Genomic DNA, 26,364 nt, shown 5'->3' on the forward strand with positions numbered 1-26,364 from the left:
AAAAGAATTTTCTATGATTGATTTTAAATGTGCTACTTACTAGCTTAATGGAGCTATCCCCTAGTTTTTGTACTTTTTGAAAGAGTAAATAACCAATTCACATTTTTCTAATCTATTCCCCTCATGACTTTATAGACCTCTATCATATCCCCCTTCAGCTTTCTCTTCTCCAAGCTGAACATCCCTAACCTATTTAGCCTCTCCTCATAGGGAAGCCATTTTATTCCAATCTTCTCTGTACCTTTTCCAGTTTATCCATATCTTTTTTGAGAAATGGAGACCAGAAATTCACACAGTACTTTAGGTGCAGTCTCTCCATGGAGTGATACAGAGGTATTATGACATTCTCCATTCCTTACCTAGTAATTCCTAACACTGTATGCTTTTTATTTTTTTATTTTTTACCACTACTGCACACTCAGCTGAGGATTTCAAGATCCTTTTCCTGGGTGGTAACTCCTAATATGGAACTTAACATCATGTAATTACAGTATGGATTATTTTTCCCCATATGCATCACTTTGCACTTGTCCACATTAAATTTCATCTGCCATTTATATGCTCAGTCAGCTAGTTTTGTAAGGTTCTCCTCAAATTTCTCACAAATCTGCTTGTGATTTAACAACTCAAAATAATTTTGTGTCTGCAAATTTGATCACTTCAATCATCATAGCCTCTTCCAGATCCTTTATAAATATATTAAAAAGCTTAGATCCCAGTACAGATCCCCGAGGTACTCTACGGTTTACCTTTCCCCATTGAGAAAACTGACCATTTAGTCATACTCTCTGTTTTCTATCTTTTAACCAGTTTGCAGTCCACAATAGAACACTGCCTCTTATTTCATGACTTTTTTTTTCAGGAGTCTCTCATGAGGGACTTTGTCAAATACCTTTTGAAAATTCAAATACACTATATCCACAAGCTCACCATTATCTACATATTTATTAACTCTTTCAAAAAATTTAACAGGTTGGTAAGGCAAGACTTGCCTTGTGTAAATCCGTGTTGGCTGTGTCCCAATAAATAATGTCTATCTATAGGTTCTGTGATTTTGTACTTTAGAATGGTTTCTATGATTTTTCCAAAGCACCAAAGTCAGGTTCATCAGTTTTTAGATTCCTGGATCACCTCTGGATCTCTTTTTAAGGATTAGCGTCACACTGGCCATCCTCCAGTCACAATAGACAATTTTAATGATAAGTTACAAATTACTAGTAACAGAAACACAGAAATGATGGCAGAAAAGAACCAAATGATCCACTCAGTCTGCTCAGCAAGCTTATGCTTATGCCAATATCTGCAGCACTGTGCAAGTTACCCCTATGCTTATCAGTTTCCCAGACCGTAAAAGTCAGGGCCCTCGATTGCTGATTGAATCAAATTTCTCTTAACCCTTGCCGTGAAAGCAGAAAGCAATGTTGGAGTTGCATCAAAAGTATCAGACTTACAGGCCGATACATTACAGTGCGCTCTGACAGTGCACAGAAAAGCAGTAAAAACTGCTTTTCTGTGCACCCTCCGACTTAATATCATGGCGATATTAAGTCAGAGGTTCCGAAGAGTAAAAAAAGTAAAAAAAAAAAAAAAAAATTAAAAATGGGCCGGACGCTCAATTTTGCCGGCGTCCAGTTTCCGAGCCCGTGGCTGTCAGCGGGCTTGAGAACCGACAATGGCAAAATTGAGCCTCTGCTGTCAAACCCGCTGATAGCCGCTGCTCCGGGTCAAAAAGAGGCGCTAGGGACGCGCTAGTGTCCCTAGTGCCTTCTTTTGCCCGTTTCTACCGCACCACCTAATTTAATACAGAATTGCGCGCACAGGCGAGTGTCCCTAGCGACTTTTACCGCGGGCCCTCATTTATATACGGACTGATACTGAATCGCGCGCCCAGGCCAGTGTCCTGGGCGCGTGTCGGGAGAGTGGGCGCTCGCCGGCTCTCTCGCGACTTTTACTGTATCGGCCCTTATGTTCCTCAGGGGACAGATGTGTCTCCTGCATTAAGGCTATAGAGCTGTGCATTTGACTATCCCCATGTTTATTTATTCTCCAAACCATAAAAGTCGAGGCCCTTGTTGGTTGCTGTCTGAATCCAATTCCCCTTTTCCCCACTGCCGTTGAAGAGAACAGAGAGCAATGATGGCGTTTCATTAACAGCATCAAGGCTTATTTGTTAAGGGTAGCAACTGTCACACCACCAATTTACCCCCATGCACTATTTTCTTTATTTCCATCCTCTAGCCATTAGGGATCTACAGTGTTTATCCCATGCCCCTTTGAACTCCTTCACTGTTTTTGTCTTCACCACCTCCTTTGGAAGGGCATTCCAGGCATTCACCATCCTCTCCGTGAAGAAATATTTCCTGACCTTGGTTCTGAGTCATCATCCCTGGAGTTTCATTTCATGACACCTAGTTCTATTGATTTCTTTCCAACAGAAAAGGTTTGATTATTGTGCATCATTAAAACCTTTCAGGTATCTGAAGGTCTGTATATATATCTCCCCTGCACCTCCTCTCTTCCAGGGTATACAGCCTCTCCCCACAAGTCTTCCAATGCTGACCTCTCGGTCGCTCATCTTTAGACCGCCTCTATCCTGTCTTTATCCTTTTTGAGATATGGGCACCAGAATTGAATGCAGTCCTCCAGGTGAGGCCTCACCAAGAACCTGTACAAGGGCATTATCACCTCATTTTTTTTCTTACTGGTTATTCCTCTCTCTATGCAGTCCAGCATTCTTCTGGCTTTAGCTATCACCTTGTCACATTGCTTTGCTGCCTTCAGATCATCAAACACTATCACACCAAGGTCCCTCTCCCAGTCCTTGCGCATTAGAGTTTCACCACCCATCACATACAACTCTTTTGGATTGCCGCACTCCAGATGCATGACTCTGCACTTCTTGGCATTGTATCCCAGCTGCCAAATCTTTGACCACTCTTCAAGCTTTCTTAAATCACTTTTCATTCTCTCTACTCCTTCAGGCATGTCCACTCTATTACAGATCTTAGTATCATCTGCAAATAGACAAACATTACCTTTTATCCCTTCCACCAGGTCGCTCACAAACAGGCTGATTCAATAAGAAGCGCAGGAAAAAGGGCACTCCGTGCTGAGTGCTCGCTCTCCCACACCCAGCCAACCTCTCCTGGGAGCACAATCCTTCATTTAAATGAGAGGTCATGCTAAAAAGGGAGCACTAGGAATGATAGCGCGTCCCTAGTGCCTCCTTATTAGCAGCAACCCAGGAGAGGTGGCTGTCAGCAGGTTCAGGAAATCGACGTTCAATTTTATGAGTGTCGGTTTTCCAAACCCGCTGACAGCCATAGGTTAAAAAAATGGACGCCATTAAAATTGAGCGTCCATTCTCCTAACCTGATCGGCTGGCACATTTTTTATTATTATTTTTTAAATTTTATTTAAATTTTGGTTTTTTTACATTTGGTTCCTCCGACTTAATATCGCTAAGATATTAAGTCAGAGGGTGTTCAGATAAGCAGTTTTTTTCTGCTTTTCTGTACACCTTTTTGGACTGGCCGCACATTTTACTTTCAGTATCTTGGGTGAATAACTAATAACTTCATGAACATGCATTTGCATGTGATGAGAATTATTAGTTTCAGGGGGGGGTTTGGCCGTGCTAAACCCCTTACAGTACAAGGGGCAGTGGACGCGCGTTGGAAACATGCAATCAAGCGCGTGTTAAACAGGGTGCCGGAGTGCACCTTACAGTATTGACCTGATAGATACTTGAACAGAACCGGTCCCAAAACAGATACCTGTGGCATTCCACTTAACACCGTACTTTCTTCACAGAAGGTTCCATTTACAGTTACACGATGTCTCCTGTCAGTCAACCAGTTTGCAATCCACGCTACTACCTTGGCATCCACTCCCAAGCTACTCATTTTGTTCACAAGTCTCTTATGTGGGACAGTATCAAAAGCTTTACTAAAATCCAAGTAAATCACATTGAGCGCTCATCCCTGATCCAATTCTCTAGTCACTCAATCAAAAAAATCAATCTGGTTTGTCTGACAGAACCTTCCTCTGGTGAATCCATACTGCCTCAAGTGGAGCAACTCACCGGATTGTAGATAGTTCACTATCCTTTCCTTCAGCCGAGTCTCCATTAATTTTCCCACCACTGAGGTCAGACTAACCAGCCTGTAGTTTCCAGCCTACTCTCTGCTCCCACTCATGTGAAGCAGAACCACCACCGCTCTTCTCCAATCTTGCAGCACCACTCCAGTTTGCAGAGATCTGCCAGCACATCTCTGAGCTCCCTCAATATCCTAGGATGTACCTTATCCAGCCCCATGGCCTTGTCCACTTTCAGTTTTCCTAGCTCTTCACATACATTCTCTTCTGTAAATGGAGTTTCGTCTACTCCACCCCTATAACAATCTTGTCAACTAGCGACAGTCCTTCTCCAGTGTCTTCTTTAGCGAACACCGAACTGAATTACTTTTTTAATATTTCAGCCATTTCTTCATCTCTCTCCAATATATCTGAAAATTGTTTTGTCACCTTGCTTTACTTCTTTGGCAATCTTTTTTTCTGCCTGACTTTTTGCTTTCTTGATTTCTTTCTTCGTCTCCCTCAGTTTCACCAGATATTCTTCCCTGTGTTCCTCTTTTTGGGATCATTTATATTTCTTGAACGCTGTTCTTTTTGCCTTTATTTTATCAGCCACCTCCTTTGAGAACCAGACCGGTTTCTTAATTCTTACTTTTGTTTACTTTTCTAACATATAGATTTGTTGTCTTTGTAATTGCTCCTTTTAGTTTGGCCCACTGTTGTTCCACCTCTCCCATTTTCTTCCAGTCTTCTAGTTCTACTTCCAAGTATGTCCCCATTTCGACAAAGTCTGCATTTATGAAATTCAAAACTTGGGTCTTTATGTGACCTCTTGGTATCCTATTTGCGATATCAAATAATACTTTTAAATGAACCTGGTGCTCAGGTGGGAACCCACCCAGACATTAGAGACATTATCCCAGTTAGTGAACACTAGGTTGAGTATAACACCCTCCCTCACGGGTTCCATTACCATTTGTCTGAACAGAGCCCCTTGCAGGGCATCCACTATCTCTCTACTTCTGGTAGATTCCCCAGAAGGGATTCTCCAGTCTATGTCCGGCAGATTAAAATCTCCAAAAATCAATACTTCTCCCTGCTTTCCAACCTTTTGGATGTCTTCGATCAGATCTCTGTCTAGATCTTCCATTTGAGTTGGAGGCCTGTAAAGCACTCCGATAAAAATAAATGTATTTTTTTTTTAAAGGATGGCCCATAATGCTCCTTCCTTACCCCACATTCCTTGCAGTTCAGTTGCTTGGATAGTAATAAATCTACAATTTAATGTTTTAGTTCTTTCAGAATTCCAGGGTATAAACCATCTGGTTCAAGTGATTTGCTACTCTAGTTTGTCAATTTGCCCTAATACATCATCCAAGTTCATTGTCATTTGTTTCAGCTCTTCCGAATAATCATGATTAAATACCATTTCCAGCACGGGTACCTCAAACATCCTCATCAATAAACAACAAAGCAGAGAATTCCACAATAGCCTTGTCTTTCCTAAGTATACCTCTAACCCTTCGATAGATGATCCAACCAACTTCCTCACAGGCTTCCTGCTTCAAAAATATTTTTAAAAGGTTTTATTATTAATTTTTGCCTCTATGGCCAGCTTTTCAAAATATCTTTGTTTCCCTATCAATGTTTTACATCTAACTTGCTAATGCTTTTTTTTTTTTTTTCTATTTTCTTCAGTTGGATCCTTTTTTCAATTTTTGAAATAAGTTCTTTTGGCTAAAATCGCCTCTTTCACCTCACTTTTTATCATGCCAGCAGTCATTTGGCCTTCCTTCCACTCTTTCTAATGCATGGAATACATCTCGTCTGGGCTTCCAAGATGGTATCTTTAAACAATGTCCACACCTGATGTCAACTTTTAACCTTTATTGCTGCACCTTTTAGCTTTTTCCTATTTTCCTCATTTTATCAAAGTCTTCCTCTTGAAAAGTTAAATGCTAGAGCAGTAGATTTATTTAATGTCTTCCCTCTAATCATTAACTCCAGTTTGATCACATTATGATAACTGTTGCCGAGCAGCCTCACTATCATTACCTCTCTCACCAAATCCTGCATTCTACTAAGGGTTAGGTCTAAAATGGTTCCTCCCCCCCCCCCCCTTCCTCTCGGTTTCTGGACCAACTGCTCCACGAAGCAGTTATTTATTTGGTAGAATCTTTATCTCCCCTAGCATGTCTTAATGTAACATTTACCCAGTCAGTATTGGGATAACTGAAATCTCCCATTACTGTGCTGCCAAATCTGTTAACTACTATAATTTGTTAATTTTGGCCAGATGACAGTAATATATACCCACTGCTATACTCTTCCCCATCATGCATGGAATTTCCACCATAAAGATTCTACTGTGCATTTAGTCACATGCAGGATCTTTATCCTGTTGGAATCTATGCCATCCCTAACTAAGCACCACTCCGCCACCAAGTTGATCCACCCTATCATTGCATATAATTTGTCCCACTGGTTATCCTCCTTCCACTAGGTCTCAGATGACAATTAAATCTCTCTTCATTTAGGGGTAGATTTTCAGACGAGCGCGAACAGCCTACTTTTGTTTGCGCTCCAGGCGCAAACAAAAGTACGCTGGATTTTAGTAGATACGCGCGTAGTCGCGCGTATCGGCTAAAATCCTGGATCGGCGCGCGCAAGGCTATCGATTTCGTATAGCCTGCGCGCGCCGAGCCGCGCTGCCTACCCCCGTTCCCTCCTAGGCCGCTCCGAAATCGGAGCGGCCTAGAAGGGAACTTTCCTTTGCCCTCCCCTCACCTTCCCCTCCCTAACCCACCCGCCCGGCCCTGTCTAAACCCCCATCCTACCTTTGTCGGGGGATTTACGCCTCCCAGAGGCCCCCGGGCCGTAGCCACGCCCCCGTACCCGCCTCCAAAACGCTGCCGACACGCCCCCGAAACGCCGCGACGACCGGGCCCGCCCCCCGACACGCCCCCCTCCGAGAACCCCGGGACTTACGCGAGTCCCGGGGCTCTGCGCGCGCCGGGAGGCCTATGTAAAATAGGCTTCCCGGCGCGCAGGGCCCTGCTCGCGTAAATCCGCCCGGTTTTGGGCGGATTTACGCGAGCAGGGCTCTGAAAATCCGCCCCTTAGTGCTATACATTCTAACTCTCCCATCTTATTTTTAGATTTCTGGCATTAACATTTCAAGGTACGTTTTGTATTCGTATATACAACTTTTCTAGCAGTTAATAAGGTTAAATTAGAACATTTTAACTTACTTTTTTTTTTTTAAACTTATAGGCACATGGTCTGCTTTTGCTTTTATTGGAACGCTCTAACTCCTTTGTTATTTTAGGATCATTTGAAGATACCACCCTCCGAACCATGTGCTGCTGAGTGACTGTTGGCTTCCCCCATGTTCTAGTTTAAAAGCTACTCTTTCTCCTTTTTAAAGGTTAGTGCTAGTAGCCTGGTTCCACTCTGGTTGAAGTGGAGCCCATCCTTTCAGAATAGGTTTTCCCTTCCCCAAAATGTTGCCCAGTTCCTAACAAAACTAAAGCTTTCTTCCCTGCACCATCATCTCATCCATGTATTAAACTTTCAAGCTCTGCCTGCTTCTCAGTTCTTGTATGTGGAACATAAGCACATCAGAGAATGCTAGCCTGGATTTCAACTTTCTACCTAAAATCCTAAATTTGGCATCCAGAACCAGAACCTCCCTCCCATACCTTCCTATTTTGTTGGTGCCGACATGTATGACAGCTGGCTCCTCCCCACTTTACAGTGGCTTTCAAAGCTGCCACTGTAAAAATAGCTGGCATGCTCAGCAGCCAGCAACACTGTGTGTAAGACCTGGGAAGGGGGAGGACAAAAGATATTCCACTGATCCGAAAATGCTCTCATCTGGAGATGGAAGGTGAAAAGAATCATGGGGTCCCAGAGGACAGGGGAGGTGAGAAGCATTACTACTGGCACAAATATCCTTTTTGCAAATGTTTGTGGGTTTCCACTTTGGCATTATACAAATACCAAACTTTCTGGTTTTGTGTGGATGCAATATTAGCCCTCTTCCCATTGCGCTAGAGTACATGCATGGTTGATATGTCTATTCAAATAAGAAAATGTAGATTTACAGTAAAATAGTATTTTCCTTCTAAAATTTAACACACATTCTAAAATGGAGGCAACAAGAGTTGCCTAATAAGAATACTGCACAAGCATAGCCTGTAAAAATTGTGGAATACAAGAAGTGGCTGCTGTAAGTTCCCCACCTACCAACAGAAGCAGTTGTTGCAGGCCTTCCTTGCAAGAAGAGCCTGATGCAAACCCATGGTTACAGACAAGTAAAAACACTACTGTGATCCCTTTCTCACTGACAGCAGAAGCAGCAACCAGAGCAGACCCCTCCACTGCTGCCAGTTAACAAGAGATGAGGCCAGTATAATTCTGTGCCAATCAACCATTAAAGAAGAAGAAGTGGAGCTCTATGCAGCCAAGAAGTAAACAGGATGTACTGGTGCCATGCAACCGCCAGCCAGCTAAGGAATAAAGTAACAGATGGGTCCCCTGAAGTCACTCTGAGGGAGCAAAGGTACAGTGTTCTCACTAATCCTCTTCAACATCCAGTCTATGACATCATTCAGGTCTTCAAAAATGTCACCTGTCTGCCAACATATAGCTTTGCATCAAAAGAGGGATAGGTCAAGCTGCATCCATTTCAAATTTCAATGATTTTCTCAACTTTGCCCTACTTATCAGGACCCCGCCCTTATATCCAAACCCTCAGCAGTCTGGGGATGCAACTCAACCACCATTTCACAATGGAAAGCCATGGGGAAAACGTGAATAAGCCCCTTCCAACGGTCCTATTCATGAGACCTGATTTCCTGCACTTCCAGTTGCCTCTTCTCTGACATAATTAGAGGCTGCCTGGGGTCTATAAAATAGCAGTGTTCAGCAGAACATCGCTGCACCAAAGCAGTGCGCTCTTAGGTCTGGATATTGAGGTTCATACTTCACACAAATGCCGACAGTCCCAGAAGATGACATGGGAAAGAAGAGAAAAGGTAACTGCAGATTTACCCATCTGAGACATTGTCACTCCTCTTTCTTCCCAGCCAACACCAGAGGTTTTCAATTTTCAGAGTCAACCTAATATGAGAGTTGAACTTGGAGCTTCGAGTGCCATTCACAGTGAGGCTTATGTTCCCTTAAGTCCTGATGCCCAGAGTCCTCCCACAGGTAGAAATTTTGACTTCTACTCCTTTCTGACTCCAAGATGGGGAGTTTTTTTCTGCTGTGAGTTTGGTGTCATCTACTCCGATGAGGCTGGAAGCACTGAGTCACTTTTGAAAGTAATGTGGCTCTTATTAAAGATAATTATACAGCATATACCCGTATTTCCTCATTAAATCAACCTAATTCTTTATTACAACCTTCATTAAAAAACATACATTACATTCCCTAAATTACCATTCACCCCACACATTCATCCCTAAACAATACATGATACATATACATTAAAACCTATTAACCCCATATGTATAACATACATTAAATACTGTTTTTTTAACACAACTTAAACATTCCCACCCAATTACATATTTTCAATTCCACTCAATTATTTGTGTGGCTTATTTATCACAGATTTTTTTTCTCACAATACTCGATTTTTTCAATATTCAGTTTTCAACTTGCTCTTCACATGATTTTCTCTCAACTCTCCCTTCACTAGATATTCTCTCAATTATTCTCCCGAAAGGAAGCTCCTGTTTCACCCTTCAGTTTCTTCAAGGGATTAGCCTTATAATCGTTCTTCAAAACTTCATCACATGGAGAACATTCGACAATTCTGTATCGCCAATCACCTTATTCATGGAACTGTCATTCCAATCCTATTATTTCAAAAATACCTTAAATGAAGCTCAAATATTCCTTTTACCCTTTATCATAGACAATTCCATTAATACCTGTAGGGTGTATTAAATTTTAATTTTATTAATATATGGTGAAGGTATTAATGGAATTGTCTACGCGTGTATCTTTTAAAATCCAAGGTCGGCGCGCGCAAGGCTGCGCAAAATCGGCAGCCTGCGCACGCCGAGCCACACAGCCTGCCTCCGTTCCCTCCGAGGCCGCTCCGAAATCGGAGCGGCCTCGGAGGGAACTTTCCTTCCACCCCCCTGCACCTTCCCCTACCTAACCCATCCCCGCAGCCCTATCTAAACCCCCCCCCCCCCCCACCTTTGTTGGAAAAGTTACGCCTGTCCAAGGCAGGCATAGCTTGCGCGTGCTGGGCCGCCTGCCGGCACGCAATGTTCCAGTCTAGGGGCTGAGGCCACGCCCCCAGGCCGGCACCACGCCCCCCGGAACGCCCCCGAATGTCGCACCATCCCTGACACGCCCCGCCGAGCCTATTCAACATAGGCTCGGCGCACGCAGAGGGAGGTTGGAGCAGGTTTTCGGGGGTACCCTTTGAAAATCTGCCCCTATATGTATATTGATTTGATCAAAAAGAAGCGCACGTTTTTTTATGGCTGCACAATTCAGATGCCAGTAGCAATGGCTGCCTGATATAATAAACCAGCACTATAGCAAAATAAACAAAAAGAAGTATGATCAAAACATACGTTCATATTGCGCGCCCATAGCAACTGTGGTGCCTGATGCAATAAACTCCTTTGAGCACCCGACACACACAGTTCTCCCTTAGTGTGCCCTTTTTTACGCTACCCCGATTTCCCCTGTATCGGGTGCACAGGAGATGTGGCAGCGCACGTTAGGAAAATGGGTGCTCAATGCAAGCGCCCATTTTGAATGTGCATCTTATTACATTGGCCCCAGAGTGTGCTACTCTACTAGTTACATAGACTCAAGAATCAGATAAGCAATGTATAAGGTTATTCTTTCGTCTTAAAGATACTCAATTTTTGGAGCAAAAGATTGCATTGTTCCCAGATGTAGTTAAACAGAGAAAATTGCTTCTATTGAAAAAGTACAGAGTGATTGGCTTTGAGGCCACTTTTCTACTGAAATTTCCATGCAAATTGTAATGAGAGATACGTCCCATTACAACAGCTAAAAAGGAAGTTAGACAAAAGTTCAGCCGGGGGAGGGGAGGACTACAACTCCCAGAGGCAAAGGGACTGAAGGAAAGGAAAATTGATCATCATCTACTAATTTTCGTTCCTGAAGTACCACGGATCAGTCCAGACAAGTGGGTTTATGCATCCCTACCAGGAGATGGAGGCAGAGAACAAAGCTTTGAGGCAGTGATACATAATTGAGAGTGCCACCTGCAGTCCCTCAGTATTCACCTGTACTCAAGCCAAGATGTCTACCTTAACAAACCCCAATAAACCTGGGGCGAACAGATACTTAAAGGTTGGAGCCCCCTGAAAAAAAAAACAACTAGGCCCTCTTAACCTGTCAGAACGCACATCTAAAAACTATGTACACTTCTCATTACTCTGAACATATCACATATCAGCTCAGCAATATCCAGAAGCGAGGAAGTCTTTTGAAATATGGGGACGGGTCTCTGGAATGATCCGTGGTACTTCAGGAACAAAAATTAGCAGGTAAGAATCAAATTTTCCTTTCCTGTTCATACCCCGATTCAGTCCAGACAAGTGGAATATACCCAAGCCCCTCTTATTCTGGGAGGGAACTCTAAAGACCCACACACAACACACTTTCCCCAAAAAAGTCTCCTCTGACACCCGCACATCTGAGCGGTAATGTTTTGTAGAAGTGTGAAGAGAAGACTACGTCGCCGCACAGCAAAACTCCTATAGAGAAAGCAATTGACAATCCGCCCAAGAAGCCACTCACGCTCTAGTAGAATGTGCTTTCACAGCCACCGGTATTTGACGACCCTTAGAAACACAGGCAGAGCAATTGTTCTCCTTCAACCACTGAGAAAGGAATTTATGACTTCCAAACACCACAACCGAGTGCGTCACACATCCAAAAGATGCAAGTCTCTCTCCTGCGAGGAATCCTTAGACCACTCCGGAAAGGCCGGCAACTCCACCATCCGATTCCCATGAAAAGAGGACACCACCTTCCGTAAGAAAGAGGGGACTGTACACAATGTGACCCCAACATTAGAAATATGCAGAAAAGGAACTCTGCACGACAGCATCTTCAATTCCGAAATCTGCCTGGCAGAACAAATGGCTACCAGAAACACTGTCTTCAACGTCAGGTCCTTCAATATCGCCCTTCTCAAAGGCTCGAAAGGCGTTCCACAGAGTACCCGCAAAACCAAATTGAGATTCCAATCTGGTCACAACTTCTGAACTGGAGGCCGCAAATGCTCGACTTCCTTCCGGAAATGAGCCACAACAGGATGAGAGGCCAAAGATCTCCCCCGCAACTTGCCCCTAAGGGAACCCAAAGTGGATTCCTGAACACGGAGGGAGCTAAAGGTCAAACCCTAGACAAAAACCCTCCTGCAAAAAGGCTAAGATCTGAGGAACGTCCACAGATAAAGGATCCATTTTCCGAAGTAGACATCACGATTCAAAGACCCTCCAGACCCTGGCATAAAACAGAGACGTAGAGGTCTCCGAGCCTGGAGGAGTGTGGAAATAACCAGTTTTGAATAGCCTTTCAACTGCAAACCGCCTCCTCTGAAAAGCCAAGCCGCGAGACCAAAGTGATCCTCCCGATCCGAAAATATGGGGGCCCTGCCGAAGCAAGCGCGGCAGATGAGTCAACCTGACAGGACCCTCTACTACAAGATGCACAAGATCTGCAAACCATGATCATTGTGGCCACTCTGGTGCCACCAGCACTACCATCCTTGGATACAACTCTATGCACCGCAGAACACAACCGATGAGAGGCCACGGAGGAAGCACATACAGAAAAATCCTGGTTGCCAGGGACACACCAGAGTATCTAGACCAACCGAACCGGACTCCCTCCTGCAACTGAAAACCCTTGACGTCTTTGCATTGGCCCACATCGCCATAAGGTCCAACTGGGGAACACCCAAAATGTGAATTCCAGGCTTCTGGGGACAGCTCCCACTCCCCCGGATTTAGCTGCTGCCTACTGAGGAAATCTGCCTGCATGTTGTCCAATCCTGCGATGAACGAGGCCGCAATCCTCTCAAGATGGCGTTCCGCCCACACAAACAGCTGCGTCTCCTGGGCCACTGCAGGACTCCTGGTCCCTCCTTGCCGGTTGATGTATGCCGCCGTTGTCGCATTATCCAAAAACACTCGAACACTGGTCTGTGCGTCCCTGTACCAAAGACAGGAACACCTCCAGGGCTCTGTGCACCGCTCTCAACTCCAGGCAATTGATTGACCAGGATGCCTCTGCCGCTGACCAAAGATGCTGGGCCAACTGTCACAGGCACACCGCTCCCCAACCCTTGAGGCTGGCATCTGTGGTCACCACCGCCCAGTTTGGGGCCTCCAAGTCTACTCCTTTTTCCCAGTTGGCCCTTGACAGCCAACACAAAAGACTGGACTTGGATCCTCGTAGAAGAGGTAACAGCAGATGATACTCCTCGGACAATGAATTCCACCTGGACAAAAGCGCCTTTCTGTAAAGGACGCAAGTGAGCAAAGGCCCAGGGAATCAAGTTCATAGTCGAGGCCATGGAGTCTAGCACTTACAAGTAATCCCAGACCTTCGGCATCAACAGGCTCAAAGACACGTCACCTGCACCTTCAACAACCTGTCTGCTGTCAGAAACACTCTGGAAATTCAGCTAAAGCAAATGTTTGAGGTGTCTATCTTGAGCCTCGGGCTGCAGTGTGGCAGCCTGATGCAGCAGGCTTGTCTGTGCTGGGTTCAGAAAGCACAGGTGTAGGCTTCTACTGGGATGCTCAGTCTAGGGCAATACACGTGCTTGGAGGCAGGAGTGGCCTATGTGGTAGATGTGCTGTATGATTTGTTGCATGCATCCACCAGGCTTTTATGGTTGTGCAATTTGTTGGTGAACCTGTGATCCAAATCCCAGCTATGTAATCTGCCTTTTAAAGGAAGGCTTTTGTTTGCAGAGGATTTGCATCAGCTGATGAAGTCTTTGGGAGAGTCCAAAGGGAACAGTTTACTGGGGGATAAGGGGAACTGAGGTTTCTGTCTGAGAATGACCAGCATGTATAGTATAACATGATAAAACAATAGCATACTACAAGATATATAATCTTCTACAAGAACATTTCTCAGATGAAGGCAAACAAGCTCCATATTGTGCCTTTTAAGCTCACCTTACAACATTACAATTCAGAATGGTTTATATTATAGAAGAGCCTTAGGCAAAACACGAAAGCTGGGGGTTATGAAGCAGACTGGCTGTAAGAGTAACTCTGCACTCACCTTTCTAAAAGGGGTATTAGTAGTTCCTCAATTTTCTTCTTGACTTCAGCTTCTGTGGAACACTTTTTAAAGGAATCTTCATCACTAAGAGACTATAGCAAAAATATATGCAAATGAATGGACATTAATCCACACACACTGGCCACAGATAAAGTATTCAAACTCTAATATCAGATTAGAATTTAGAAGTTCTCTGCTCTATGATCATATTTATACCAACACACCCAGGGCTTAATTTGTAGACAAAAAGGAAGAGGAACTGTGGAACTGAGAAGGGGAAAGTGGAGCAGGGAGTGACCTATATGAGGGGTAAGGGCAGGGCCAATGTGAACTTCTTCTCTCTCTCTCAAATATACTGTCTCTCTCTTACGTACACATGCATGAACATGCTCTTCCCACTTTTCTTCCTTAACCCAGTGATCCCCCAACCTCAACCCCCCACCAGTGCTCAAGCCCCAGACATTCTTCAACTTGATGAGCACTGGTGGGCGAAGGAGGCTGGGGGATGAGGACTGCTAGGATCACTGGGGTAAGGAGGATCACTGGCGTAAGGGTGAGGAAGAAGGTGGTAAAAAGAAATCCTCTCTCTTCCCTTTTCCTTCTCTCTGCTCTGGGGATCCTGGTCCTCCATTCTCCCAAATGAATCCCCCAGTGCTCGTAGGGCCCCCAAGTCTCATTCCTATAGTCCTTGATCCCCATCCCACTGAAAAATTACCTTCTCTAGCAAGTCTCATCCTCCCCCTCCTTAGCCAGGCCTAATCTAAATCAAAATCAGCTGGCTCTTCTCAGCCTTGGAGGATGTGGGAAGACTGCTGTGTACTGCCCACTCTCCTCAGCCTTCTTGGACTGGTGGGGGGGGGGGGGGAACACCTAGAATCCATAAGCATGGTCTGCTCGCTGCCTCCTTGAGGAAGGAAGTAAGACAGCAATATTGTATGCTCTCCTCACTCGCCCTCTCCTATCCCCTCCCCTCATACACTCTTTCCAACCCCCCTCCGATCACCTCAGATAAGAACATAAGAAGATAAAAAATTGCCATGCTGGGTCAGACCAAGGGTCCATCAAGCCCAGCATCCTGTTTCCAACAGAGGCTAAACCAGGCCACAAGAACCTGGCAATTACCCAAACACTAAGAAGATCCCATGCTGCTGATGCAATTAATAGCAGTGGCTATTCCCTAAGTATAATTGATTAATAGCCGTTAATGGACTTATTTACTTATTTATTTATTTAGGAGCTTTTATATACCGATGTTCATGTACTGGTACAAATCAAGTCGGTTTACATATAACCAAAGTAGGAAATTATATCGAACAATAAACATCGAACAATCGAACATTGTGTCAGACAAGAGGTAACAAGTCACAGGTCAAACAACATGAGAACTTATAGATTATGCTGGGAACTTTTGGATGGAGCTGGGGACAACTTAAAGGTTAAACTTAAAATTAAAATTATTACAAAATCAAATAAGAGTCAATAAACAGAGTCAATAACAGAGTCAAAATAACAAATAAATAAAATTAACAATCAAAACAGAGTCGGAAATTACAACCGACTTATTAAACATGGGTGTAGATAGATGTAAAGTAGAGCTAAACAGGGGAGTTAAGGGCTACGGCGTCCGGGTTCTAACATGATGGGGTGTGACATCCAAGAACTTATCCAAACCTTTTTTGAACCCAGCTACACTAACTGCACTAACCACATCCTCTGGCAACAAAAATTCCAGAGCTTTATTGTGCGTTGAGTGAAAAAGAATTTTCTCTGGAATGCCCCCTAGTCCTTCTATTATTCGAAAGTGTAAATAATCAAGTCACATCTACTCATTCAAGATCTCTCATGATCTTAAACACCTCTATCATATCCCCCCTCAGCCGTCTCTTCTCCAAGCTGAACAGCCCTAACCTCTTCAGCCTTTCCTCATAGGGGAGCTGTTCCACCCCCTCTATCATTTTGGTTGCCCTTCTCTGTACCTTCTCCATCGCAACTATATCTTTTTTGAGATGTGGCGACCAGAATTGTACACAGTATTCAAGGTGCGGTCTCACCATGGAGCGATACAGAGGCATTATGACATTTTCCATTCTATTAACCATTCCCTTCCTAATAATTCCTAACATTCTGTTTGCTTTTTTGACTGCTGCAGCACACTGGGCCGACGATTTTAAAGTATTGTCCACTATGATGCCTATATCTTTTTCCTGGGTGGTAGCTCCTAATATGGAACCTAACATCGTGTAACTACAGCAAGGGTTATTTTTCCCTAAATGCAACACTTTGCACTTGTCCACATTAAATTTCATCTGCCATTTGGATGCCCAATCTTCCAGTCTTGCAAGGTCCTCCTGTAATGTATCACATTCCGCTTGTGATTTAACTACTCTGAATAATTTTGTATCATCCAACACCACCTTTGATTCCCTCACTCACACTCTCCTCTATAAAACCTACAGCCCCTCCAACCTGATCACTTACTCTTTTGCTTTCCCACAGCCCCTCGCTCCAATTCCCTTTCCTTCCATTTCATCAACAACTCTCCCTACTGTGGGAATTATGAGCTTTGCCAGTAAGCCATTTCAGGGTTTAACACTAACTTCCCTTCTCCCTGACCTTTGCGCTGAATAAAGCATCACTTGTGCTTAAGCCTCTCTGCCTAGGAGAGGATACCTGACTGTCATGTATTTCTCTGACTTATAATTAACCCTGATAGCCTGAAAGAAGGGCTGGGTGTTCCCTAGTCAGAGGCAGGACAAAGACAGGAGGTATAGGATTCAGCAGACAATGAAATGATCCGTACACCCCCCCTGAGCCAAGCCAATAGTGTGGTGATACGTCTGTTGCTATGTGGAGAGGAGCCAATCACGTGATGACACATCATCTGCTTTTGAATGTATGCACAATAAAAAGAGGACCCTCGTGAGGGCTCACCCCTTTTCCTGCCTGCCATGAAACCTGCCTGATGTGTCTTCTTTGCCTCCATATTCAATACCCTACCCCACATCCCCTCACTCTCTTGCCACTTCCTCCTCCACTAGTGTGTTCATCAGGGGAAGAAACGATGAGACTCAGGAAGCCAGTACAGTAAGCAGTAGTGGGGCCAGTAAATCAACACACCAGTAATAGCAGAAGTAGTGGGGCTGGCAGGGATCCATTCCATGTATATTTGACCTTGGCTATTCTCCCTCACAGTCTCCTCAATTGTGCTAAAAAAAAAAAAAAAAAAATCACACAAAAATCAAGGCCACCCTTGTTTCAGGGGTAAACCACTTACACGTTCTCTGCTATGCTTTGTTTCCTCCAGGGGCTGTGGGGCCAGAAATGATTCATCCTGCTACTGGCTCTATTCCATTTCCACAGGAGAGCCAGAACTGATTTACACTACCAGCTCTACTCTTGCTTCTATGGGTCCCAAAAAAAAGGTGGCAGAATGCTGTTCTGGGATGTTCCACCAGAAATTAAACCCTAGATAACAGACCCAAAAGGGGGATGAATTAATTTAGCCAAAGTTGAAGCCTTGACAATTGATCCCGCTGCTCACAAGCTTCAAACTTGTGCTAATTCAACTGCTCTTTGGGTCCTTTGCTCTGCAGTGTCTGCTTCATGATCACCCTCTCCCCTCTTGTTCCCCACAGGAGAGGAGGGGGAAACAATATTACAGGAGCTAGATTAGAACACACTGAGGTCGATGCAATAAAACCCACTCCAAAATCAGCACTATTTTTTAGCGTTGATTTTTAATACCACGAGTAGTTTAATCAGCAGCCTTGCTCGATGTTATTACATAATGGTATACAAGAACATAAGAAGTTGCCATACTGGGTCAGACTGAGGGTCCATCAAGCCCAGCAACTGTTTCCAACAGTGGCCAATCCAGGATACAAGTACCTGGCAATATCCAAACAGTAAATAAATCCAAACAGTAAATAAATTGCCATTAAGAACATAAGAAAATGCCATACTGGGTCAGACCAAGGGTCCATCAAGCCCAGCATCCTGTTTCCAACAGTGGCCAATCCAGGCCATAAGAACCTGGCAAGTACCCAAAAACTAAGTCTATTCCATGTAACCATTGCTAATGGCAGCGGCTATTCTCTAAGTGAACTTAATAGCAGGTAATGGACTTCTCCTCCAAGAACTTATCCAATCCTTTTTTAAACACAGCTATACTAACTGCACTAACCACATCCTCTGGCAACAAATTCCAGAGTTTAATTGTGCGTTGAGTAAAAAAGAACATTCTCCGACTAGTTTTAAATGTGCCCCATGCTAACTTGATGGAGTGCCCCCTAGTCTTTCTACTATCTGAAAGAGTAAATAACCGATTCACATCTAGACCTCTCATGATTTTAAACACCTCTATCATATCCCCCCTCAGTCGTCTCTTCTCCAAGCTGAACAGTGGCAATTCCCCAAGTCAATTTTATTAATAGCAGTTGATGAACTTCTCCTCCAGGAACTTGTCCAAATCTTTTTTTAAACACAGCTATGCTAACTGCCTTAACCACATCATCTGGCAATTAATTCCAGAATTTAATTGTGCAATGAGTGAAAAAGAATTTTCTTCAATTTGTTTTAAATGTGCTACTTGCTAACTTCACAGAGTGCCCCCCTAGTCCTTGTATTATCTGAAAGTAAAATAACCAATTCACATGTACCCATTATAGTCCTCTCATGATTTTATAGACGTTTATCAAGTTGGCAAAAAATCAAGCAGAAGAGAGGATTGCCAAGGAGATAAAAAATGGTGACAAAACATTTTTCAGATACATCAGCGAAAAGAGAAAGGTCCAAAGTGGTATAGTGAAATTGAAAGGTGGTAATGATCAATGTGTGGAGACAGACGAAGAAATGGCAGAAATATTAAACGAATACTTCAGCTCTGTGTTCACTAAAGAAGACCCTGGAGAAGGACCATCTCTACACAACAAGAAACTGGAGGGAAGTGGAATAGATGAAAATCCTTTTACAGTAGAAAATGTGTGGGAAGAGCTAAAGAACCTGAAAGTGGACAAAGCCATGGGGCCTGATGGGATTCATCCAAGGATATTGAGGGAGCTCAGAGATGTTCTGGCGGGTCCGCTGTGTGACCTGTTCAATAGATCCCTAGAAACGGGAGTGGTGCCGAGAGACTGGAGAAGAGCGGTGGTGGTCCCGCTTCACAAGAGTGGGAACAGGGAGGAGGCTGGCAACTACAGGCCGGTTAGCCTCACTTCGGTGGTGGGAAAAGTAATGGAGTCTCTGCTGAAAGAGAGAATAGTGAACTATCTACAGTCCGGAGAATTGATGGACCAGAGGCAACATGGATTCACCAGGGGAAGATCCTGTCAGACAAATCTGATTGACTTTTTTGACTGGGTAACCAAGGAATTGGACCAAGGAAGAGCGCTCGATGTCATATACTTGGATTTCAGCAAAGCTTTTGATACGGTTCCGCACAGGAGACTGGTGAATAAAACGAGAAGCTTGGGAGTGAGTGACAAGGTGGTGACCTGGATTGCAAATTGGTTGACGGACAGAAGACAATGTGTGACGGTAAACGGAACCTTCTCTGAAGAGAGAGCGGTTTTAAGTGGTGTACCGCAAGGATCGGTGTTGGGACCGGTCCTGTTCAATATCTTTGTGAGCGACATTGCGGACGGGATAGAAGGTAAGGTTTGTCTTTTTGCGGATGACACTAAGATCTGCAACAGAGTGGACACGCCGGAAGGAGTGGAGGGAATGAGACGGGATCTAAGGAAACTGGAAGAGTGGTCGAAGATATGGCAGCTGAGATTCAATGCCAAGAAGTGCAAAGTCATGCATATGGGGAGCGGAAATCCAAATGAACTGTATTCGATGGGGGGGGAAAGGCTGACGTGCACGGAGCAGGAGAGGGACCTTGGGGTGATAGTGTCTAATGATATGAAGTCTGCGAAAACAATGCGACAAGGCGATAGCAAAAGCCAGAAGAATGCTGGGCTGCATAGAGAGAGGAATATCGAGTAAGAAAAGGGAAGTGATTATTCCCTTGTACAGGTCCTTGGTGAGGCCTCACCTGGAGTACTGTGTTCAGTTCTGGAGACCGTATCTACAAAAAGACAAAGACAAGATGGAAGCGGTACAGAGAAGGGCGACCAGGAAGGTGGAGGATCTTCATCGCATGACGTACGAGGAGAGATTGAAGAATCTAAATATGTACACCCTGGAGGAAAGGAGGAGCAGAGGTGATATGATACAGACTTTCAGATACTTGAAAGGTTTTAATGATCCAGCAGAACCAGGGGTCACGATTTGAAGCTCCAGGGAGGAAGATTCAGAACCAATGTCAGGAAGTATTTCTTCACGGAGAGGGTGGTGGATGCCTGGAATGCCCTTCCGGAGGAAGTGGTGAAGACCAGAACTGTGAAGGACTTCAAAGGGGCGTGGGATAAACACTGTGGATCCATAAAGTCAAGAGGCCGCCAATGAAGAGTGGGTGACTCGCCAGAATGATGGCTACTGCCTGGAGACAATACCCTTATTCAATAAACATACACATGGTTACTGTGACTCCAACATCACTCTAAGCTTCAACAGCAAGAGGAAATGTGGAAAAAAGGATTTGCACTCACAAAGACAGGAGTAGCTGGCTTGTTACGGCGGTTACTACCCCAAACCAAATATCCAAATTACTACCTCCACCTTCCTCTATTCCTGATGCCTTTCAACTAGCTTGATCACTCCATTCTTATACTTCACTTCAATGCATATCCAGCATAGTTCTCTGCTTCAACAGCAGGGGAAAAGAAAAACTGTTACTTCACACATCCAGCAGAGCTCTCTGCTTAAACAGCAGGGGAGAAGAAAAAAGGATTCACACTCACAAAGCGGGGAGTAGCTGGCTTGTTACGGCGGTTACTACCCCAAACCAAATGTGCCTGATACTTCACTTTCAATGCATATCCAGCATAGCTCTCTGCTTCAACGGCAGGGGGAGAAGAAAAAAACTGATACCTCACGCATATCCAGCATAGCTCCCTGCTTCAACGGCAGGGGAGAAGATAAACAACCAATAAGGGCTGTATAACATAATCTGGGTAAAAACAAATAAGCATGGGTGTAGCTTGCTTATTGCGGCGGTTACTACCCCTACTACCTCTAACTACTCAAGCTAGATATTTCACTTGGATGCAGCTCCATCACCCGCTCTCTACATTAATGGTGGGGGTGGAAGGGAATTAGAACCAAGAGCTAAGAGAAACAGATAAGTATGAGAGAAGAAATGAGGGAAGCTTGCTGGGCAGACTGGATGGGCCATTTGGTCTTCTTCTGCCGTCATTTCTATGTTTCTATGTTTCTATATCATATCCCCCCCTCGGCCATCTTTTCTCCAAGCTGAACAGGCCTAGTTTCTTTAGCCTTTCCTCATAAGGAAGTCATTCTATCCCCTTTATTATTTTGGACTCTCTTCTCTGAAACCTTTCCAGTACAACTATATCTTTTTTGAGATGCGATGACCAGAACTGCACACAGTACTCAAGGTGCAGTCTCACTATGGAACCATACAGAGGTACTATGATATTCTCTGTTTTATTCACCATTCCCTTCCTAATAATTCCTAACATTCTATTTGCTTTTTTGACTGCTACAGCACAATGAACCAATGATGCCCAGATCTTTTTCCTGGGCGATAACTCCCAATATGGAATCTAACATAGTCTAACTACAATGTACAATACGTTACCCTATGTCCATCACATTGCACTTGTCCACATTAAATTTCGTCTACCATTTGGATGTCCAGTCTTCCAGTCTCACAAAGTCCTCCTGCAATTTATTACAATCCACTTATGATTTAACAACTCTAATGTATTTTGTCATCTATAAATTTCATCACCTTACTTGTTCCCCATTCCAAATCATTTTTAAATATATTAAAAAGCACTGGTACCAGTACAGATCTCTGAGGCACCCCACTGTTTATATTTCTCCACTGAGAAAACTGACCGTTTAATCCTACTCTCAGGTTCCAATATTTTAGTCAGTTTATAAGTCTCAAAAGGACATTCTCTCTTATCCCATGAATCTTTTTAACTTTTTTAGGAGTCTGGCATGGGGGACTTTATGTAATGCCTTTTGAGAATCCAAATTCACTAAATCTACCGGTTCACCTTTAACCACATGTTTATTAACCTCTTCAGAAAAAAATAAATTAGCAGGTTTGTGAGGCAAAATTTGCCTTGAGTAAATCCATGCTGGCTGTGTCCAATTAAATCATGTCTATCTATATGTCCTGTGATTTTGTTCTTAAGAATAGTTTCTACAATTTTTCCCAGCACTGAAGTCAGGCTCACTGGTCTATAGTATGCAAATGAGTCCTACATTAAAAACACACACCAAAAATGCACATTAAGGCCCTGAGGCAGAAAACCGTGAGAAAAACAGGCATTAAAATTGGCACTAATTTAAAAAAAAAAAATGCTCAGACTTCCTACATGGCTGGTAAAAGTGACATGGGCCAACTGCGGTATAACTGGTGTGCCTAGATATCCATTAAATATTCTGGGACACTCTTTGCAGGGTAATAAAAGACAGCTCTTTCCAGGGCCACGTGCTTGGTGGTGTTAGGAGTTGCTTAGAGTTGGTGGTTGGAGTTCTTTTGCAATTGCCGAGGGGTGTCTTTTGTGCTGCTTCTTTTTGCTTCGAGGTATCCATTTCCTTTTATCTTTAGTATGTGTTATTAAGTGAATCTTTAGTTATATCCGTCTAAATTAAACCTGCTTTTTGGCAGGTATAACTTATCTGGATAACTTAACCGGATAAGTGGTGCCACCCTGATCTGCCCACAGCCTGCCCATATTTTAACCAGCAGCCACTAGATAGCAGGATAAAAGACAATTGGTTCTTACTTGCTAATTTTCATTCCAAGAATACCACAGAACAGTCCAGACTCTGTTTTGCATTACTGCCAGCAGATGGAGACAGAGAAAGTTTCACTGACACTGCTACATAACCTAGTGTGCCATCTACAGTTCCTCAGAATTGATATCATCTTGGCTTGGGAACAGGTCAACACTAAGAACCTTGAATGCAAACTCCCACAATGAGCAGGAGGAAGGTGAATTTGCAACCAAATGAAAACTCATTCCCAGAAAATAAGAAAATAAACAGCATGGACAACCACCAACAATTCTGCATTATAAACAAACCATCAGTACAAGTGGCAGACTAACCCCCTCCCAACTGGCGGGTCTCTGGCCTGATCTGTGGTATTCCAGGAACGAAAATTAGCAAGTAAGAACCAATTTTCCTTCTATGTTCCTGATCCAGAATAGTCCAGACTCTTGGGATGTACCTAAGCTTCCATAAACAAGATGGGACCTGAAAAGTCCCACTCTCAGAACAGCCACATCAAAACACATGCAAGCCAGAGCCCCAACATTCAAGTGATGTCTAGCAAAAGTATACAACGATTTCCAAGTAGCAGCCCTGCAAATCTCCTGTGGAGACACCTGTTGTGACTCAGCCCAAAAGGTTGCCTGAGAATGTGTCGAGTGAGCCCTTAATCCCTCAGGCACAGGATGACTCTTCTATATCTAAGTCGAGCCAAATGCCTCCTTTAGCCAACGTGCAATTGCAGCCTTAGATGCCTTACACCCCTTCTCTAGATCACTCCACAGTATAAAGAAGTGATCTGATCTCCGGAAATTATTAGTAACCTTTAGATATCTCAATAAAGTATGCCTCACATCCAAAAGCCTAAGTTCTCTCGCGTGAGGCATGGATGAATCCAAACCCAGAAAGACCGGAAGTTCCACAGTCTATAATAGAACACTGAAATCACCTTTGGCAGAAAGAAAGGTACAGTGCATAACGATACCCCCGACTCTTAAATCAAAAAGATCTCAACACGATAAAGCCTGGAGCTCCGAGATTCTCCTAGCTGAACAAATAGACACCAGAAAATCCACTTAAGAACCAAGTCCTTTATGGTTGCCCTCCTCAGTGGTTCAAATGGAGACTCGCTCATTCCTCTAAGCACCAGATTAGGATTCCAAGACGGACAGATCTTTCTCACCAGAGGATGCAAATTCTTCACGCCTTCCCTCCCCAAAGAAAACATCATGATATCTGGATGCGTAGACAGAGGATATCACTGTACCTTATCTCAAAGATAACCCAAGGTTGCTAACTTACTCTCAGAGAATTAAAGGCCAGACTCTTGATCAAACCCTCTTATAGAACAGTCAAAATAAACACTGTAGCCTGAATGCGCTGCACCCCATTAACTGTACTCCAGGACTCAAACACCCTCCAAATCCTTGCATACACTAAGGATATGGAAGATTGCCTGCCTGCAATAAGGTGGTAATATCTTTCTTAGGATCTCTCTTCTGTCTCAGCCATCTCCGTTCAAATGCCAGGCTACAAGACAGAAGTGAGCCGCCTGATCTAAAAACATTGGGCCATGATGGAGAAGATTCAGCCATGGCCGAACCTCAGTGATTCAGCCATGGCCATGTTGATGAGTTCTGCGAACCATGGTCAACATGGCCACTCAGGAGCCACCAGAATCACGTTGCCCAGATGTTTCTCTATCCGCTGTATCCTCCATGGCCTCCACCAGAGGCCATGGAGGAAAAAGATAAATAAGAACGCCTTGAGGCCATGATAGAACTAGAGCATCGATGCCTTCTGCCCCGTGCTCTCTCTGGTAGCTATAAGAACAAGACGCCTTGGCATTCTGTTTGGTTGCCATTAAGCACACGAGGCTATTCCCATTTCTGGTGAATGAGATGCACAGTTCCCACACTCTGGGGTCTAGCTTCAACAGACTGTGAAAATCCGCCTGAACACTGTCTATCCCAGCGATGTGAAACACCACTAGCTACTCTAGGTGCTGCTCTGCTCAGAGAATCAACTCCTTGGCCTTCTGAGCCACCGCCCAACTCTGGGTTTCTCCCTGTTGGTTGATATAAGCCACTGTCATTGCATTGTCTGACAGGACCCGCACCACTTGGTCACGTAACCATGGTGGAAAGGCAAGTAAAGCGTAACACACCGCTCTCGTCTCTAATCGACTAATAGACCATGACACCTCTTTCTTCGACTATTAGCTCTGCAGCGACTGATCCCGACACTGTTCCCCAGCCCAAAAGGCTGACATCGGTGATGACTATCATCCAATCCAGAACTTCTAATTCTACACCACTCTCCAGACTGGCACAAATAAGACACCATGAAAGACTATCTCTGCCTTCCCCCTTGAGTGGAAGAAGAAGATGAAACTCCTCCAATAACAGATTCCCCTGGGAGAGAAGAGCCCTCTAAAGAGACCACATATACGCAAATGCTCAAGGCACCGGTTCCAAAGTTGATACCATACAGCCCAGGGTCTTGCAAATAGTTCCAGACCTTGGGGCTAACAGGTGTCAAATCTGATCTGCAACTTCAGCAACCTCTCTTCCGTGAGAAACACTCTTCCCTCCAGCGTGTCAAACTGAGCCCCCAGATAATCCAGGGTCTGAGAGGGAACAAAATGGCTGGATTTTCTGAGCTGCCAAAGGTTAGACCCAGGAGAGTGGGAGCTGTCATGGGACCACTGTGCCTCTTCCTCCAACCAAAATCCTTGAGCCGATTGGGACTGACACCCCCCCCCCTTCAACTGGAGAGGCTGGCATCCGTGGTTACTATTACCCACTGAGGCACCTCGAGATCCACACCATGCCTCAAGTGTTTGTGGATGAGCCACCAACCAAGACTGGATGTGGCGGACTCTGTAAGCCATAAGGTCAACTGGAACTCTTGCGACATCGGGTCCCAATGGGATAGCAACGCTCTCTTCAAAGGTCTTATATGAATAAATATCCATGGAATCAGTTCCAGAGAAGACGCCATGGAGCCCAGGACCTGCAAATAATCACAGACCCTGGACACCGCAGCCACCAACAGATTTTGAATTTGAGACTGCAACTTCAAAATTTGTTCCTCCACCAGAAAGACCTTTCCCAC

General features: G+C 44.2%; 1 protein-coding gene across 4 annotated transcripts in view; it reads right to left on the minus strand.

Annotated features, from left to right (window-relative positions):
* The window catches only part of POLI (DNA polymerase iota), a 112,473-nt gene that overhangs the window by 34,909 nt on the left and 51,200 nt on the right, over positions 1-26,364 (minus strand). For all 4 annotated transcript variants that reach the window (XM_029579924.1, XM_029579932.1, XM_029579918.1 and 1 more), the window contains one exon: positions 14,392-14,483. In XM_029579924.1, the coding sequence (XP_029435784.1) occupies positions 14,392-14,483 (92 nt within the window). The remainder of the gene's footprint in view (positions 1-14,391; positions 14,484-26,364) is intronic.

This window comes from Rhinatrema bivittatum, chromosome 1, assembly GCF_901001135.1.
Source record: "Rhinatrema bivittatum chromosome 1, aRhiBiv1.1, whole genome shotgun sequence".
Classification (NCBI taxonomy): Eukaryota; Metazoa; Chordata; class Amphibia; order Gymnophiona; family Rhinatrematidae; genus Rhinatrema; species Rhinatrema bivittatum.